We start from the raw sequence: 20,543 nt of genomic DNA on the forward strand, positions 1-20,543 counted from the left end.
ACCATTTGTAGACATTAACTTAATGCTTGCCTTTGGTCCTCCAAATTCTCCCCCTTTGGCATCAAACACCGAAAAGAAAGACATTAGTAGCACAAGGGAGGGTCAAACTTTGTGATCCTTTGTATGTAGAATTGAATAGATCACAAAATTTGACTCTCACATTATATAGACTAAGCTCCCCCTAAATAAATACATACATATGATAGAAGGCAAAGCATATGTATAATTGGCAAATTATTGTACAAAGGAGTTTAATATATATAATGCATGGAGAAAGCATATAAATATCAAAATGAAGTCAACATGATGATACTAAATGAAGAATGATGCTTAACTTTGGGGACTCCAATTTCCTTACAATGAGACTACTACACATGTAATAGGTTTGAAAAGCTGATACCATTTAAAAAGTGTTAGTCTCAAAGCATCCAAGTTGTAGAAATACTCCCCCTAAATATGTGCACACAAATATAGAATACAGTGTAGAAATCATGCACATTGATTTTAGAATAAAAAAATACCACTTGAAAGATGACATCTCATGAATGTGAGAATCATTTTCAAAAAGATATCCGGGAGAGATTATCTACAATTTGGACTTTGGCACATATTAGATGAACAAAAGTAAGACAAGCTATGTGCCGTGCTTGTAAGCAATTTTAAACCATGTAGGTTTGCTCCAAGGGTTAAAAAATGAGACCGAGCAATCCTACCATAAGTTATACCTAGTGTATGCATGATAAAAGATATAAGCATGCAAAAGCAAACCTAGGTATGAAAAGTAACTAGATGCTTAAAGATACCAATTGTAGGAAAAACTAATTGCAAGATATACTAATTTAAAAGCAATAACATCTAGTTACCTAACATGAGAAGGAGAATTTGGGTCCATAGTATTCACTAACCCACTTGGCAATGATTTTGTCCATCATGATGCACCCCATGAAATGCACCCATACTTTGCCAAGTCTCCAAATTCTCGATTTCCAGTGGGCTCCTTACTTCCCTTTCGGGATCCAAACCTTCTTGGTGCTTTTCATGTTGGAAATGATTTCCTTTGGCACCCAAAAACGTTTGGCCCCATTGTTGGCTTGCTTGTTCACCTTGATGGCCACCATCTTGTCATTTTTCTTCTTCTTCAAGAGATAAGGTGTGGAGGCTTTCTTGTCCACCTTGTTGGTGTAGGTGTTGGAGAGCTTGCTTGTTTGCTTTTTTTCTTTCTTCTTTTCTCCTCCCCCATTCTTCACCTTGCACTCATAGGACTTGTGACCTTCCTTGTGGCACATGTAGCAAACTACGGTTTGTCCTTCATCAAGCTTCTTCACTCCCTTGACGGTGTTATCTTGATGAAGTTGGGTTTGCTTCGCCTTGCCCTTCACTTGAGTCAAGTCCTTGGTGAGGCGAGCTACTTCTTGCTTGAGTTGCTCATTCTCCTTTGCAACCTCTTGTGTGCATGTATCTACAATCACTTTCTCAACACAAACTTGGTTGCACAAGGGTGAGTCTAAACATAAATCTTTACAAGAAGTAGAGACATCCTTTTTAATAATCTCATTTCTTTTAGATGCCTTGGAGGAGGATTTATTAATGGCCTCAAGATTAGAAACTTTATTGGTTAGCTCATCACAATATTTGCACATGATTTCCATTTTAGCAAGCAAACTTTGATAATCATTTTGTGAGCTGGCTAACTTTTCTTTTAATTTTTCATTTTTCTTTGCAAGTTGCTTATCACTAATTGTGCATTCATTTGTTGTTGCACTAGCTTCAAGTTGCTCAATTTTAGTAGATAGTTCAACATTTAGATTTGCAAAGTTCTCATATTGTTCAAGCAAATTCTTGTATGCTTCTTGTGAACTACCTAGCTCTTCTTTTAAATTTTTGAGCTTCTTTTGTTGACTAGTGCAAACTTTAGCATATTTAAGATTTTGTTGCACAATTTCATAATAAGAAGGCATATCATCATCACTATCACTCTCACTAGAGGAAGAGCTTTCGTTACCTCGTGCCATAAGGCACATACGTGAAGAGCTAGATGATGAGTGCTTGCGCCCTCGCCTCTTGTGATGGTCTTCTTCACTTGAAGAATCATCCCATGACCTTATTGATGTGAGGGCTTTGTTCTTGCACGCCTTCTTCTTTGTCTTGGGTGTGGGCTTATTTGGGCAAACTTCCACAAAGTGCCCCACCTCGCCACATCCATAGCATCCTCTCTTTCTTTGCTCGTTTCTTTGATTGGTGAAAACGAGGTCTTGGATTTGGATGGGCACACCCTTGACATTGAGCTTTTGGATCATCTTTTCTACCTTGTTGATAAGTTTCATTGATTCTTTATCAAGGTCGGAGGTGGAGGAGGAAGATTGATCATCATTACTTGATTCTTCTTCATCATCATCATCATCCTCATCATCTTCTTCTTCACTTGAGGAGCTTGAGCTTGAGCTTGACTCAACTTTCTTGCCCTTCATCTTCTTCTTCTCGCTACAAGCGAGAGCTTTGCCTTTGCTTGATGAAGAAGCTTCTTCTTGACCCATCTTTCGTGACATTTTAAATGCCACTAACTTGCCGATGACTATGCCCGGGGTCATGGTGCTCAAGTCCTCCATATTGTGAAGGATGGTGATGATGCTTGCATATTTCTTTTGTGGTAGCACGGAGATGATCTTCCTCATGATGTCCGCATCATCTAGCTTTAATAATCCTATTGTATGGAGCTCATTGATAATTAGATTTAAACGAGAATACATATCACGAATAAGCTCATCATCATTCATAGCAAAGGAATCATAATTTTGCTTAGCTAGACAATGTTTTTGCTCACAGACATTACTTGTGCCGTCATGGAGCTCTTAGAGTTTTAACCAAATCTCATGTGCCGTATTGAAAGTAAAAACTTGGTTAAAAACATCCATGCTAAAGGATTCAAACAAGCAATTTTTTGCTCTAGCATTAAAATGCAATTCTTTTTCATCACTCTTCGTGGGTTTTTCGAGATTCTTAATGGGTTTCATCCCGTCACGAGTGACTCTTCATACACCTAAATCAACCGCCTCAAGTTGACAAGCCATTCTTACTTTATAGTATGGGAAGTTAGTGCCATCAAATTGCGGAGGCCTAGCGGTATCCATCCCAACCACTCTAAAATAGCGTCGGCTCAACGGCGGTTAAGCTAAAGGTCCAAATATGAGCCAACCAGCTCTGATACCAATTGAAGGACACGTGGACGCCTAAGGGGGGGGTGAATTAGGCAACTTAAAAATCTAACTCTAAACTATGGCCTCTTTTTAACCTCTAGCAAAACCTATGCAAAAGATAATCTATCTAGATGTGCAACTATGGTTTTGCTAGTATGTTGCTATCTCTACTGCAAATAATAATAATATGATCAATATAAATGTGGAAGCTTAACGAGCAAGGTAGAGATATGCAAACTCCCGTCGACGACTCCGGTATTTTTACCGAGGTATCGAGAAGCGCGCAAGCTTTCCCCTAGTCCTCGTTGGAGCCCCTCATAAGGAATCCCTCGTAAGGGCCAAGCTCCCGGTCGGGTAACTCCGTGGATAGCCTCGGGCCTTCCCCACGCGCAAGTGAGTCTCCGATGTGCCTCTCGGCAAGCCTCTCCCGGATGCTCCCCACCGTCTTCACTATCAAGCTTCCGGCTAAAACGCCGTGGGCCTTGTTCCCTTTAGTACACGGTGGCGGCCACACCACAAACGCGGTTGGTGTGATCTCGCAAGACTTCAAGCCCCTCTGATGTACAACACTTGTGCTCGCAAGCACAGGGTGGCAAGAGGTGTATAAACCTCACTAAACACTAGGCAAACACCTAGAGCAAGCGCATAAGCGGTGGTCTAATCAACCTAAGCACTTCGCAAAGCACTTATGCTAATCACCTAATAAAACACTGAGCACTATACAAGTGGAGATCACTAAAATAGTGTATCAACACCCTTGGTATGTTTCCTCAGCTCCACACCTCTCATTTGGCCGGTTGGGGGTTATATTTATAAGCCCCACTAAGAAAGTAGCCGTTGGGGTCGAACTCCCGCAAATCTGCTACTGACTAGACGCTGAATCGTCCTAACCGGACGTGTCCGGTCGTCCTGACCATTGGAGCCATGAACTACCGATCGGACGCTGCCAGCGTCCGATCGCCTGCCACCGGACGTGTCCGGTCGTAGTTTCGCGCGCCTGGAACCTCTCTGTACTTGATCGGACGCTGATGCCCTACGTCCGGTCGGTTGCCGCCAGTGTCCGGTCTAGCGTCCGGTCGCCTATCTGCTGAGCCACCGGTCCAGCGTCCGGTCGCGCTTCCAGCATCTGGTCCAGAGTCCGGTCACCTCTGCGAGCTCATTTCTTCGCGATCTTACGTACGGCTTGGTTCCAATCTTCATGCTTAGACTTTGCTTGATATCTAAGGTCTTGCTTGAGGTGTTGATCATCGGATCATCACGTCGCCTTTGTCCAAGTCACATCTTGCACCCTATTGGACTACAAAACAAACACTTACAAATTCATTAGTCCAATTTGGTTGTGTTGGTCATCAAACACCAAAATCCAAAATAAATGGGCCAAGGGTCCATTTTTCTTACAATAAGCACATTCGAAAAAAGGTGGTGAATAGTCAGCTTTTGTCACCATTCCAGTTATGTCTTGCAAGGTTATCTTTGGTTAGGATTACACCTCTTTTTAGGTGCCACAAGAATATCTTTATTCTTGTAGGAATCTTGATCTGCCATAAATCTTGTGACACTCTGACACCATTGTTAATTAACTTGGCATACATAGATTTAATCGAGAAGGTACCTAATGAATGTAAAGCCCAAACAAATGTGTCTCTTTCCCCCAGTAAGTTCACATCTTGTATAGAAGCAACAATTCTAAGCCAGTCCCTTAGATTCCTACTCACTAAATTGCGGCCAAAGGAAATGTTAAGTGGGACTGAAGCAAGTACTCTTGCCACCGAATCTTGTTTTCTTCTCACAATATTGAACAACGCAGGAAATCTATCTTTTAGTGGCTGGTCACCCAACCAAGCATCAATCCAAAACGAGTTTGTGATCCATCTTTCACTCTGAATGAACCCAAACCCATGAAAGTATCTTTAACATTTATCAAGCCTTTCTAGAAATGAGAGTCATCTGGCTTTTTAGTACAACTCCCTAGAGTCTTATCTTTTATGTATTTATTCCTCAATAATTCTTACCACATGCCATCCTCATTTAGCAATTTGAAAAGCCATTTACTTAACAGACATATGTTTTGTAAGTCCAAATTTTGAATACCTAAGCCACCTTGGATTTTTGGTTGGCACAAAATTTCCCATTTAGTCAGCCTATATTTGCGCTTGTGTTGGTCATTTTGCCAGTAGAATCTTAATCTTAAACAGTCAATCTTTTCCAAAACTCCTTTTGGGAGTTCGAAAAATGACATCATAAACATTGGTAAGCTAGAGAGCACCGAGTTTATTAAAACCAAGCGACCTCCTACCGAAAGCAACTTGCCTTTCCAACCACTAAGCTTCTTCTCAATTCTGTTTTCGATTGTCTACCAATCTTTATTACTCAACTTCCTAGTGTGTATAGGTAAACCAAGGTAACGGAAAGGAAACTTACCCACCCCACATCCAAACAGCTGCGAGTAAAACACCTTATGATCCTTTGCCTTACCAAAGCAAAAGATCTCACTCTTGTGAAAGTTAATTTTAAGCCCTGAGAGTTGCTCAAAAGTACTTAAAATTAACTTCATGTTTCTCGCTCTTTCAACATCATGGCTCATAAATATTATTATGTTGTCCGCATACTGGAGGATGGACAAGACATCTTGGACAAGGTGAGTTAAGACCCCTTCTACCTGACCTGCTTCCTTTGCTCTAGCAATCAGTATAGCCAGCATATCTACCACTATATTAAATAGTATTGGAGACATTGGGTCACCTTGCCTTAAACCTTTTTTTTCGTTTGGAAGTATGAACCAAGTTGATCGTTCACCTTAATATTTACATTTCCTCCTTGTGTGAACTGCTTCACCCAAGAGCACCATTTTTGTGAGAAACCTTTCATCCTTAAAGTTTGTTGTAGAAAGCTCCATTTTACTTTATCATATGCCTTTTCAAAGTCTATCTTGAAAATTATCCCATCTTGTTTTTTTGAGTGAAGTTCATGTATTATCTCGTGAATTATTACTGCGCCTTCCATAATGTTTCTACCTGGAAGGAATGTTGTTTGTGTTGGTCTAATAATCTTCTAGGCAACAGTAGATAATCTATTAGTTGCAACTTTGGTAAAGATTTTAAAAGAAACATTCAACAAACATATTGGTCTGTATTGTTGAATCACTTTCGCATCTTTCTTTTTTGGTAGCAAAATTATCGTTCCAAAGTTGAGACTATTCAAAGGCAAGGTTCCCTCATGGAATTCCATAAACATAGCCATCAGATCATCTTTTAATAAGTCCCAGAAGACCTGATAAAACTCTGGTGGAAAACCATCTGGGCCTGGTGCCTTATTATGTTCCATTTGGAATACTGTTGTCCTTACTTCTGATTCCGAGAAGGCATCTGTCAAGTACTCATTTTCCAGTTCGGAGACTTGTGGAATGTCATGAACATAGTGTTCATCTAACTCAATAAAAGAATTCTCTGGAGGACCAAAAAGGCTCTTGTAATAATTGGTAATATGCTACTTCAACTGAGCATCACCATCTATTACAGTGTGACCGTCCTCCAACTGGAAAATACGAGTTTTCCGATGTCTTCGGTTAGCCAACAAATGATAATATTTTGTGTTAGCATCACCCTCTAGTATGTGCTTAACCTTTGCCCTTTGGTACCATTTGAGTTCCTCTTCTCGAAGTATTTCAGCAAGCCTTTCATTTAACACGTGTTTTAAGTTTAGTTTCGACTCATCAAGCAAAGAGTTCTCTGCCTTTTTATCTAGCTCATCAAGTTTGTTTAACAAGGTCTTCTTTTCTTTCTTGTAGGCACCACTCACATTTTTTGCCCATCCTCTGAGGTATTGGCGGAGCTTTCTGATTTTTGCTTGCCACCTCTCTAGGGGGCTGCCCTCGACGAGCACACTATGCCACATATCTCTCACCATGTCACAAAATCCATCCCTGAGCAACCAACCCAATTCGAACTTAAACTGTGGCTGGTAAGCCGGAGATGGACTATTTGTGTTATAAAACAGTGGAGTGTGATCAGAAATCTCTCTACTCAATGCTCGGACACTAGAAACAGGGTATTTGGACTCAAAATCCGTACAAACAAGAATTCTATCTAATTTCTTGAAGGTCTGATTTTGTAAATTATTCACCCAAGTAAACTTCCTTCCTGCCATTTCTAATTCTCTAAGGTTTAAAGTATCTATTACAGCATTGAACAGAAAAAGGCATCTATCATTATAGTTGTCATTGTTTTTCTCATCTGGTCTACGAATAATGTTAAAATCACCACCTATAATAAGTGGTAATGTTTCTTTTGAACATACTTGGACTAGTTCGGATAAAAAATGTGATTTAAGATCTGCTTGAGCTGGGCCATACACTGAGATTAAATTGAACTTAAAATCATCCTCCTTGTGTCTCAACTTAAACTAAATTAAAAAGTCCCCCTCTTCTATTTGTCCAATGTCAAAGGTTAAGAGATTTACCCCTAGAATCATGCCACTAGACCGACCCCTTGGAGCCATGCAATGCCAAAGAAAATCTCTGCCAGCTCAGATATTATTCAAAGTGGACTGTGGAAAATTGGCTCTGCCGGTTTTCAATACAGCTATGAACTCTAGGTTCTTCTCTTTTGTTAAATCAGAAAGAAATTTATATTTTTTTGTGTTAGCAAAACCGTTGCTATTCTAGAAAATTCCTTTCATTGCGATTCTTTTTTAGTTTTTTCTTATTGTTTTTGGACCTAGACTTCTTGAGATGTGATATGAGGGTCTGTAGACACAAAGGGTCATAGCCGCCATCACCTAGGTCTTCAGAGATTTCGGCACAAATGAGATTTAAAGCATCTAAGTCTAGGTCCTCATCTACTGAACAAACAGTTGAAGCATCCCCTAACAAAGAACTGTTATCTACTTTTAACAAGTTACTCTCAGACATTCTGGTTGATTCTATGTCTCTAAGATGTTGCAAAGACAATGTAACTTCATGTTCATTAGCCCCAAGTGATATACCTAGTGTGCTAGTATAAGCTAGTAAAGAAGAATCATCAAAAACATCAAAAGAAAGTGGTTGTTCTTTACCTTTGATAGAAGAAGAATCCATGTTCCTACGCGCCTTTAACTTTGTTGCCTTCTCCAACGAGTCTTGCTCTGAAGTAGATGCATTTCTTTTACTAGCTCTCACTGGCGACACTACCCCACCACTCAGTGATTTAGTCTTATTCAAAGTGCCAGAGTCAATCTTGGATTGCCACATGCTAGCTTTCCACTTTGCATATCCATCTAGAGTCATCCCAATCTAGGTAAGTAGCACCACAGGCTTAACTACATCACTTTTCCTGATAGAGTTGGAACCTTTGCCTTCCTTATCAACATGATGGGGTACCTCTGCAGTACCCATAAAAACCTCCTGGGTCCCAGCGGCTGCAAGGTCTTCTTGCTCAGTAAGAACAACAGTGGTAGCCTTACTCTTGTGCTGTCCACTCGGTGCAACTGAGGCATTAGGCTGCTTTTTAGATGTTTAACCAGCTGGCGGGTCTTCCATCTTTTTACCGTCATGATCCATGTTCTCCGACCCTTTTTCCTCTGGTGCTTTATCCTCGTCCATGGTAGAGTCCATGTCAATGACTTGTGGCTCACCATCAGACATATCCTTCTCCACTCTGAATTGTAGCTCATAGACAAAGTTCCCAATGACTACATCCACAAGATCTGGGATGAGATCGGGATCCAGCACGGCTACTTTCATTCTAGCTCTGCCATACTTCTTTGTAAATTTAGTATCAACTGCTCGAGAGACACCTAGAATGGAGCCAATTGTCCAAATGATAGGGAACTCTCGCAGTTCCTTTGGTAGTCCCCGAAACTGTACCCAAACCTTATCAATCTCATATTTGAAGACATCATTTTCAGCCCCTTTCTCAAAATGAATCTTTCCTTTTACTATTTTGGTGTCCATCGGACCCCAATTCACCATGTGATTGAGCACTTCAGCAGAAGGTAAATTAGTGGTAAAGGCATCATTGCCTTTCTCCTCAATCATCCAACTATTTCTGGGTAGTAGTTTGTCGAGTTCTACTGCCAATTGATCTGTAGTAAGAGAACCCTCTAGAACACGTACCACAGCTGATTTATCATCTGATACTACTTTTGGATTTTCTGCAATAGGTATAAAATAGAATCCTAGACCTTGAACAGCATAACCACATGGTATAGCAGTAGAATGAAGATTCTTCAAATTTGGGCAAACTTTTTTAACATGATCCCCATAGCAAATCTCACAGCTAAGAACTGTTGTACAAACTGAAATTGTATGCCCTTTGGTATGGCAGCGATAACAGTAGGGTTTACCCTTGCTCTTTTGATTCCCTTTTTGGGATGACTCTGGTGCATCACACTGGATCATTGCATTGTTGGAATTTGATGGGGCAGTGGCTGGATTGAGATCAGCTAATGCCGGTGCCGTCGTGGTCGAAGATGGTGCCCCCATGGTTGGATTGGAGGCAGTGCCTAGCACCACCTACAGGTTGGCTCCAGTGCCTTGCACTGTAGTCGTGCCATGCCCATACACAGGTGCCTGGCCATGCATGCCATGTCCCTGTACTGGTGCTTGGCTCCTTGGATGCGCCTGACCATGTCCGGTGGTAGTGGTCTGGCCGCCCGCATGGGGCTATGAGTGATGGTTGGGAGGAGGCATGGGAGGCGGCACACCATGGTTGGGGCCAGATGGCACCGGCTGATGGTTCCGGCCAGCGTAGCCCCGGCCCCTACCATCGTTGTTGTAGTGCCAGCCGCCTCCTCGCCCTGCCCCCTGATACCCTCCATTGAAGCCACCATAGCCATGTCCACCGTGATGACCATGGCCACCGTGACCACCATGGCCATGACCTCTCCCACGCGGTGGGAATCGACCACGTCCTCCACCTCTCCCTCCGTACCCTGGATTGAAGCCAGGATCAAAGCCCAGATTGAACCTTCCTCTGCCCCATCCATCGAAACCCTCCTGAGCCGCCATGTGCTTTCCTTCCCGAACAACGTCGCCAAAAGATTTTTTTCGTTGGCTGTGTCACAGGATACGGCTTAGGGATGCGCCTTGCTTCCGCGAAGGGTGAAGTCGCGGTATGCTTTGGCGGCTGCCTCTGGGGTTTCCTAGTTCCAGTTCTCGCAAACAGACTACACAAGCCCGACGTGGGCCGAAAGAATTTTCCAGGCCGAATAGAGATGAGCTTAGGAATCTCACGTAGCTCGTGAATCTTCTCGTCCGACCTTTTCCCCGTGACGCACGCGGACGTAACTACGACCGGTAGCTCAGCTGGGTTCAAGGGAGGAAAGATCGGATCAAGATTCCGCGGATTTGAATTTTCAAATTTTTTTGAACCAGGATCAGCACCTGCCGACCCTGACCTCGCCGGCGTTCTTGCCGGTCGAGACGTCGAGGGTGACCTAGAGCCTGAACTCGCCGACCACCTCACCGGCGTTCTTGCCGGTCGAGATGTCGAGGGCGACCTGCCGCTCACAGAGCCTGAACTCGCCGGCGTTTTTGCCGACCGGTACTAGTAAGTCGCTTTGGCAAAAAAGTCTCCCAGGGTTCTAGGTGGAGATACCCGAGGGGAGGGCAAAGGCCCGTGCCATGGCGTGCCAACCAATTTTCTGTGAACCAATGATGAGATCACAGACCTTGAAAGCCTGCGATCACTGGATGAAGGAATGTTACCTGATGCCAAGGCACGTTCTGCTCTTGCTAACTGATCCACCGTGAAACCTGCCTCGAGAGCATCCTTGACAAATTCAGGTGTTGAAGGCACGTTCACCTCGTGCACTGGATCTTCATCGTCGGAGTCGTTGGTGTCCTCCGGCTGCGCCCAGAATCTTGAAGCGATCACCTGCGCTGGTGAAGATGGATCGCCACCGCCTTGTACGCCATGAACGGTCTTTGGACGCAGGGTCGCGTCCACGGCCATCGCTACCTCGCGCGACATAGCCTCGCAACCCTTGTCGTGCCGCCGGTCATCCGCTTCGTTGTCGTCGCTGTCAGGTTCCGTAGCGGCTGTCGCCGGTAGCAAAGCCCGCCTGACCGCTAGAGCGAGGGTCAAGCGACGCTTACCAACCATCTGACTACCCGTTGCTGTGTTACATCATGAGCTGCCCCATAATGAAACCGCCAGTAGTCACGAATATCTCCTTCTTCCCTAACCCAAGATTGGAGAAAAAAAATCTAAGAGGGACCTATGGAGAATGTGGTCAGAAATCCATAATAGAGTCCGACCACAACGACCGAATGCCATCTTGAAATTTGTAGGAAATTGATGATTTAAAGGATCGAGTTAATTGGAAAATTATCCTAGAAAAAAAATGCCTGAATCATTGTTTCGCTTCTTCCTCGTAACTACTAAAACTCTAAAAGAGACAGAGATAGATTTGGTACTGAGTTTCTTTGTACACGCAACAGAAAGAACACGCCCCGGCAATCCGGAATGAAGGAATATGAAAAGAAAGAGAGGAAATGGTTGAACGGCCAGGCCCATTCTCTAAGTTCCTTGAAGCGAAGAAAATTTGCACCTCTTTCCTCCCGACCGCACGGACGAACTCGCATGGAACAAAATCCACAGTCGATCTCCAAACTCCCAACGAAATCAAGACGACCTTCCAACTTCCAAGATCTTGGCGTCTCAACCACGTATCTCCTCCCTAATCGATCTGCCGCATCCCCTCCGAATCGAGTCCAGCCACGGGCATCGACGGCGCGGGGGCGAGCCCGGCCACTCGTGGAGGCGGCGCGCGGGTGAGCGGGCCGTGAGCATCAACGGCGCGTCACGCGTGGGCGACTGGGTGAGGCACGAGCGGCGTGCGTCATCATGGTGCTGCTCTGCTTCTTGTCGCGCCGAGGGAGGCGCCGGCACCTGCTGTGGCGGCGGATGTTGCGGTGAGAAGGAGAAACAGCACCTGCCATTGCGCCGTGCGTCATCAATGGTGCCGCCCCTGCTGCTTTTTGTCATTGCGCCGAGGCAGGGGTGGCAGCACCTGTTGTTGCGGTGGATGCAGGGACAATTCAGGTTTAATAGGGCAGCTCGTCGGTGGGAGAAATGGAGGAGGTAGACCAACAGACACGGTGACTCTTCACTTCTTCAGTTCGCAGTTTTGGTAGTGGATTGCGGGCGCCGCCTGAGCTATGAACAGGTATGGGAAAGGATTGTTCAGCTCCTGCGTATTGATGTGTGGTTGGCTTCACGAAATCGCTGAGAAATATGCTAGTAGGATCCTTTTATTTAGGTATATTAGATAATAGATTATTCGATGTTGATTGTTAGGACCACATAGAAGTCCTAGTGGAGCATCGTTAGGAGTGTAGTGGGCGCTCGCCCTCTGCCATTGATAAATTTTAAGAGTAATTGTGTTTGCCTACGTAGTTGCATGCACCCAGCCGCACATATGCATGCTCTCATTGTCTATTATAATTGATCTACGTTAATGACCGTGGCTTTGATGACAACATGAGTGTCATGTAACAACACTATACTTGATACTATTTAGTATGGACATAAATGTCACTCCATGTGTGTGCCACTTTATTCTATCTGTATAAACATTATAAATCTTGTGCTACGACCATCTAGATTTTGCTGTTGTGCTAGGGTCTGGCCCCACTGCTTCTATTCTTGTTTGCAACAGAGAAAACACTCTGATACAAGTAGAACTTGTTATTTGAATAAAATATACTTATGACGCGCTCATTTCCTTTTATTATGAGGTATGTTGATGGTGTTTTGAGGATGTAAAATCATGTCATTTTCACCCTCAATAGTAATGATGCAATTAAGAGAAACATTACCTTCTTAAGATTCTCCGTCTTGTCCTTTACAAGCAGCAACATTGAGATCTATGGCATGCACACCATAACACCAGTGCGTTTCTCTTCCTAAAGATAGTGGGACTGGCCTTCTTGTTGAGCGGATACACTTGATCCTCCTAAAGATGGTGGATTTCATCTCCATCATCAGCATGTTCTTCATTCTAGTTCAGGTAAGGGCTCTCCACTTCCTTCATCTGGTACTCTATTTAGATTTAAGGTCAAGGTTGAAGGTGGAATTGATTGCAGGCTAAGGAGTTGGGGTCATTTTGGAGCATGTGAAGCTTCTCAAGCCTTTTCGCAGTGGGGCAATGGCGCCAGTTCAAATTTGGAAATCCAGGCACAATGGTGCAAGATTGGTAGTGCTAGAACTTTATGTAATAGTCCGTGCCATAATTTTGTTTGATCAAGCTTTGTTTATTGTCTTTGCTAAGTCCTAGCCACACATGTATTGTGCTATCGTGTTGTCATTCCTTCTCTGCTCTGAAATTACTAGCCACACATTTGTTATGCTACTATGCTTGTCTTCTTTTATTTATGCACCGGTACTCCCATCATTATCGCAGACCATCGCCCTATTCGCTTGTACTTGTTTGGCTTATCAGTCGTACTTTTTCAGTTAACGAACAATATTTTTCTCTCACACTAAATCAACCAACAGTACTTTTAGCCATGGCTTATCAGCCAAAGAAGCTCAAGCGACCAGAGCGACGCGCCCTTGTGCACTTCTATACTTAATATTATGGTTACTAGCCATTTTTTTCGTGTCAATATGCCTAATCTATACTTAATATTAAAGTGAAAAATATATTATTCAAACCGTCGTATTTTACTTGCATGACGCCCTTGTGCACTTCTCTATCTATCTGGTCCATGACTGAGACTCAACCTCAACCTGTATGCTCATACGAGCTAGAACTTGTAAGTACAGATGGAGTCCAATTTTAAGACATGCTCCATCCATTCTAAATTATAAGCCATTCTAAAAATTTTGGAGAGTCAAAGCATCTCAAGTTTGATCAAAATTATAGAAAAACTACAAAGATTCGTGACATAAAAAAGTATAATATGAAAATATAATTAATGAAGAATACAATGATACTTAGTTGACATCATAAATATTATTATCTTATTATATAAATTTGGTCAAACTTGAGATACTTTGACTCTCCAAGATTCATGGAATAACTTATAATTTGGGATGGAGGGAGTAGCAGAATAGATATCGTGATCGCTACATAAATCTTCGAGCCACAAGTTGTTGAGATGACTGCTAAGTAAAATCTATATATTATTGAAAAACACGCAAATACGTCTGCTAAGTTTGTAATAATAGTTTTGACTAGATTTATTCTCGGAGGAAGTTGTTTGAAGCTGAAAATTTTCTATTCTCTTTGAAACGGCCAATGAAGTAAACAGCAAAAACTGATTTCTCTATGCGAGGAGAGTTCAGTCCAGAATTCCCGATGGTTTTTACTTGGACGAATCGGTAGCGTCTACAGACCGTTGTTATCGGCTCAACAGTCGTTGCCCGATGGTCTTTGGTACGTGTACGACTGTCGCGAAGACTTTCGAATAGGGAACGGAGCACACACAGGTTCGTCGATCCCTAACTCCTTTCCGGAACCAGAAACACACGCTGCCACGCTGGCCGTTCCGCCCTATCCATCCAGGTGCCTGTAGATCGCGGCCGCCGCTACCACTCTGACGGTCTGACACTGACCCGATACACTCTTGTCCCTCGTTTTCCTCGTGGGGAGATCACAAACCAGCAGCTGATGCGGCCTGGCGAAAATTGTCGCCTACCAACCACACCCTCATGCGCGCCGTGGAGCCAAGGGCGCTCCGCGCTCGCGGCACGCTGCCGCGCAGCTTCCCGCGTCACGACCAAATGACCAACGCGCACAGGGCGGCGGCCAGCGCCGGAATGACCCTGCCGTTTGGAGTAAAGTTTGATGCCAACGCCATACGCCAAGACGAGTCACTTCTATCTTTCCCTGTGGCCATCGCCGTCCGCGCTGCGGCACCACCGGTTGGTGGCCTGGTGGGGGACCCACATCCGTTTTCCTCCACCGGGATTTTTCGCTTCTCAATCAACTTGCATTGCTATTGGGCATTGGCCCCTGTCTCTCACAAGATAGGGTTACTATGGGAGCAGTCAGTAAATTTTGACAGACTAATAGACGTGTCACGTGTTTTCCGAGCAAGTACCGTGCATGTACAGTAGTGCAGTAGCAAGCAAGGCTCCGTTTGCTTTACCGAAAAAAAATAAGCTGAAATATTGTTCCAGCTGATTTATTGTGAGATAAAAACATTGTTCCGACTAAAAAGACAAGCCGAAAAGTACGCATTATAAGAGAAGCGAACATGGCCAATGAACGAACCTCGTCACCCATCAGCGATGTACGATGAAAACGGATCGGATACGGACGAATATCACCGATATTATATTTGTTTTCATATTTTTGGTCGAATTCGGATCCGAGTACGGGTAGTGTCAGCCATGCCGGATATGATGCGATTTGATGTCGACATCATAAATATACGATTTGAGTATTCGGATATGGATGCGGTATTGAATATTGAATATATAGACTTAGATATGGACAGATCTGAACCCTTTTAATCGTATTTGATCTCGAATACAGGAAAAAAAAAACTCTAATGCAAGGGACGGTGGCTTCTTCTTCCTCGCCTTGCCCCAAGTCCCCACCAGAAGAAGGCACCTGAAAAGAAAGGGTCAAACCCAAAACCCCAGCCTCGCCAGCAGCCTGCATCCCTCGTTTCCATTAAAAATCGTTTTTCTCCTTGGAAATCTGCTGGCGAATCCCATGATCCGAATCCCCCACCTTACTAGCTGCTAATTTTGAATTTCCGAATCAGATTGCAACTGCTTATATAAGCGCACCACCCCAGCGTTCGCTCTCTCCGACTCCGACGCCCACCGCCAACCAAATCGGGATATATATACTATAGATCAAAAACGGTGCACGGTGGGGAGCGTGAAGCTAGCGGCAATGGAATCCCTAGCCGCCACCTCCGTGTTCTCGCCCTCCCGCGCCGCCGTCCCGGCGGCGGGGGCCCGGGTTAGGGCGGTGACGGTGGTATCAGCCAGGCAGAGAAGCAGCAGCAGGAGCGGAACCATCGGGGTGAAGTGCTCTACCGTGACGCCGCAGGCGAGCTCAGTGGTTAGCAGGAGCGCGGTGGCGGCGAAGGCGGCGGAGGAGGACAAGAGGCGGTTCTTCGAGGCGGCGGCGCGGGGGAGCGGGAAGGGGAACCTGGTGCCCATGTGGGAGTGCATCGTGTCGGACCATCTCACCCCCGTGCTCGCCTACCGCTGCCTCGTCCCCGAGGACAACGTCGACGCCCCCAGCTTCCTCTTCGAGTCCGTCGAGCAGGGGCCCCAAGGCACCACCAACGTCGTACGTCTCCCATGTTCCCTGTCAAATCTGCTGCTCCCTTATCGATTCTTATCCTCGTTAAGAATGCGGGACTGATTGGGGATTGTATTGCAGGGCCGCTACAGCATGGTGGGAGCCCACCCGGTGATGGAGATAGTGGCCAAAGAGCACAAGGTTACGATCATGGACCACGAGAAGGGCCAAGTGACGGAGCAGGTAGTGGACGACCCGATGCAGGTCCCCAGGAGCATGATGGAGGGATGGCACCCACAGCAGATCGACGAGCTCCCTGAATCCTTCTCTGGTGAGCAGCCCTCATTGCTGAGACAGAGAGAAGATTTGGTGTCGCCGATGATGTTATGTGAATCATCACATTTGTTTTTTTGTTTGTGATAGGTGGATGGGTTGGGTTCTTTTCCTATGATACGGTTCGGTATGTTGAGAAGAAGAAGCTACCGTTCTCTGGTGCTCCTCAGGACGATAGGAACCTTCCTGATGTGCACTTGGGACTCTATGATGATGTTCTAGTCTTCGACAATGTTGAGAAGGTACTTATTCCAGAATTCCTGTTTTCTCGTCTCATTCGTAACTAATTTATGATAGTCTCAGTGTTTCAGAGAGGGTATTGTCCCACAGTTCCAGTTATGATTAAGTATTAGTTTCCATTTAGTTAATCACTTCATGTTGGAGCACCAATTTTTGAAAGCAGAATAAGATAACTAGTTTAATAATTTAGAAAGTTAACTATACTAATAGTCTAATACTAAAGATTATGCATGTAGTTTGTCATTGTTGCATCTTATATTTTGTTCACATCAACAGCAGGCAGAAACTACACCACTCAGTGTCGATGCATTTAAGTAATCTGCATCTTATGAGGCAAAATAACGTTTCCCATAGCTGTATTTGACTTGTGGTATTTATCCCTTGGAGACAATTTGTGGAAAATATGTGTTCATTTCAAATGACATGGCTCTTTTCTTGTTTTATTAGAAAGTATATGTTATCCATTGGGTCAATGTGGACCGGCATGCATCTGTTGAGGAAGCATACCAAGATGGCAGGTCCCGGCTGAACCTATTGCTATCTAAAGTGCACAATTCCAATGTGTAAGCTACGCTGCCCATATTAATTCTATCCTGCTACTTATTTAGTTTGATACTCATAGATCTATTTGCTTTGGATTTCAGCCCCACACTCTCTCCTGGATTTGTGAAGCTGCACACTCGCCAGTTTGGTGCACCTTTGAACAAGTCAACCATGACAAGTGATGAGTATAAGAATGCTGTAATGCAGGCTAAGGAACATATTATGGCTGGGGATATCTTCCAGATTGTTTTAAGCCAGAGGTTCGAGAGACGAACATATGCCAACCCATTCGAGGTTTATCGAGCCTTGCGAATTGTGAACCCTAGCCCATACATGGCGTATGTACAGGTATACATAGAAGCATGAAGTACGACCTATTTGAACATTGTTATGTGCACCGATTTGCCTTTGAGGTTCTAATCAACACCCTTTGACTGTCTATTTAGGCAAGAGGATGTGTGTTGGTTGCATCTAGTCCTGAAATTCTTACACGAGTCAGTAAGGTATATGAATTTTGGACCTTTTATGGCTATTCATTAGATTTCAAAATTGTCCTCTCGCTAATATGCACATCTTTTAAAATTTTCAGGGGAAAATTATTAATCGACCACTTGCTGGAACTGTTCGAAGGGGCAAAACAGAGAAGGAAGATCAAATGCAAGAGCAACAATTATTAAGTGATGAAAAACAGTGTGCCGAGCACATAATGCTTGTAGACTTAGGAAGGAATGATGTTGGCAAGGTATGTATTTCTTTTGCCTTGTTATTATAAGAAGCCCATAATATCTACTACATTGCATTCTGACATAATGACAATGCTATTTTGTTTTTGTTTCTTTTGAATTATTTTCTGTTGTTAACTCACATTCTGACATAATAGCGATGCCATAAGAATGGCTAGTATGCAATTCTATCCATTCTTTAGAAGTTATGAAAATGAATGTTTACTGCTTTGTTGCTCTTAAATAGTGATTGTATTGGATGCTTTTCTGATGACTATGGCTTAATAGGTCTCCAAACCTGGATCAGTAAAGGTGGAGAAGTTGATGAACATTGAGCGATACTCCCATGTTATGCACATCAGCTCAACGGTTAGGCTGTTCTTATGTTATGTAATAAAGTTCTTATAATATATCAAATTCTATGCTTTGGAAATTTATACATGCTTGATAATTACAAATAATCACCTTCATTGAACTTGATGTAGCATGTTTCGTGTGGCAATAATATTTAATTAGATTAAGGGTTTAGCTCAAATATACAATAAAACATTAATTTATCATGATTTGAGTAATACTCTTTATTTGGCACTCAGGAATAGCCTACAATTGGGTTTTAGCTTGAAAATACAAAAAAAAATGTTATACAACTCACCAAGCTACATGCAATGTTGTTTCTAATTATCTTGTTTGGCTTATTGTATGAGCACCTTCTGATTGTGCACTTTTGTCACCTTTTTGTTTGTCTCCCATCGTATTTAACATGCATAAGAGATTTTGGTTATTAGTGTATATGGTGAAAGATAGGCTTTGGAAAATATTGTAATGTAATGCAAAAAAAAAAGAGTAACGTCTAGTTGAATGCTTGCAGGTCAGTGGACAGTTGGATGATCATCTCCAGAGCTGGGATGCCCTGAGAGCTGCATTGCCTGTTGGAACAGTCAGTGGTGCTCCAAAGGTGAAGTTTCCCTTCCAATATTCTTATTTGTATAATAATTTGCTATGCAACTCATATATATTTTTGTGTGACATGTCTGCCAAATTTTCTGCCTCTTGATATATGTTTAAACTTAATTCAGACAATGTCGGCTTAACATGTCATCAGCGGTTTGAGCAATTTTATTATAATTTGGCATGTGTCTGATCTAGGTTCTTAATCTATCTGCTCTAATTGCAAAGCAGTGACGTTTGGTAGATCTATCTGGCTATGTTGCTCGGTTTAGCGGTTGGCATCTTTTTACTATTCTAAAACCATCGCAATTCTACAGCTTCTTTTTAAAAAAAGTTTATTATCCTCTTTCTAATAATTGTTATTTAAAGAGTTCATTTCTCTTTCAAATAATTGTTGCTTAAAGAAAATCTATTTATGTGACCAGGTAAAAGCCATGGAGTTGATAGATAAGTTGGAAGTTACAAGGCGAGGACCATATAGTGGTGGTCTAGGAGGAATATCGTTTGATGGCGATATGCAAATTGCACTTTCTCTGCGCACCATGGTATTCTCAACAGCGCCAAGCCACAACACGATGTACTCATACAAAGATGCAGATAGGCGCCGGGAGTGGGTTGCTCATCTCCAGGCTGGTGCAGGCATTGTTGCCGACAGTAGCCCAGATGATGAACAACGTGAATGCGAGAATAAGGCTGCAGCACTAGCTCGGGCCATCGATCTTGCAGAGTCAGCTTTTGTAGACAAAGAATAGTGTGCTATGAGAATTGCTTGTTAGTTCTTGTTCATGTTTCTTTACCCACTTTCCATTAAGAAAGATGTCATTAGTGGGTGGAAAAGAGCAATAAGGCTATGTTCTCTAAGGAAATGAAGTATGGGAATTGTGGTTATGGCCTTTGAATGTCGTCTGTTCAGTACGAAGCAGATTTCCTCCCTTACCTTAGAAGTATGCAAGTGTCTTGTCAGATAAGGTAGGCTTAGTAGAGTAGTATAGACTCTTAATATAACTCCTGTGGCCCTCTTTGTTGCATATATTACATTCATTGTATTACTAGTATTGTTGCCAGAAACAAGCATGTGCAATTGCAACTCAATGTTGAACAGTATGTTGTAAAAAAAATGTCGAATACTATAACCTGCCAAACGTATTTATTACTAAATGTGTCCAATATATATACAACTTAATGCCTAACATAACTGTCCTTGTATACCCTCGGTGTCCTAGAAAGACTTTTTTTTCTAAACAAAGGTGTGAGCTCTGCTATAGATTAAAGTTAGAGAGGAGTTTTCATCGACAGAAGCAGGCCTCATGAGGGGAACACCATGACAAAAAGGTGATTAAGGGACTAACATGAGCAGACATCAAGCGGAGAG

At 43.3% G+C, this 20,543-nt stretch overlaps 1 protein-coding gene and 1 long non-coding RNA gene across 2 annotated transcripts; both read left to right on the top strand.

Annotated features, from left to right (window-relative positions):
• Positions 1-11,598: 11,598 nt before the first annotated feature.
• Positions 11,599-13,482, top strand: LOC136540900 (uncharacterized). The gene is made up of 3 exons (XR_010780038.1): positions 11,599-12,341; positions 13,087-13,184; positions 13,261-13,482. It is a non-coding gene; the product is annotated as an uncharacterized lncRNA (long non-coding RNA).
• Positions 13,483-15,732: 2,250 nt separating this feature from the next.
• LOC136540899 (anthranilate synthase alpha subunit 2, chloroplastic-like) lies at positions 15,733-20,260 on the top strand. The gene is made up of 10 exons (XM_066532937.1): positions 15,733-16,433; positions 16,527-16,716; positions 16,809-16,960; positions 17,406-17,521; positions 17,603-17,849; positions 17,948-18,004; positions 18,091-18,243; positions 18,512-18,592; positions 19,092-19,178; positions 19,597-20,260. The coding sequence occupies exons 1-10, from the start codon at positions 16,029-16,031 to the stop codon at positions 19,921-19,923; spliced, it is 1,815 nt and encodes a 604-aa protein (XP_066389034.1). The 5' UTR covers positions 15,733-16,028; the 3' UTR covers positions 19,924-20,260.
• The last annotated feature ends 283 nt before the right edge of the window (positions 20,261-20,543 follow it).

The sequence above is a fragment of the Miscanthus floridulus genome, chromosome 2, assembly GCF_019320115.1.
Source record: "Miscanthus floridulus cultivar M001 chromosome 2, ASM1932011v1, whole genome shotgun sequence".
Classification (NCBI taxonomy): Eukaryota; Viridiplantae; Streptophyta; class Magnoliopsida; order Poales; family Poaceae; genus Miscanthus; species Miscanthus floridulus.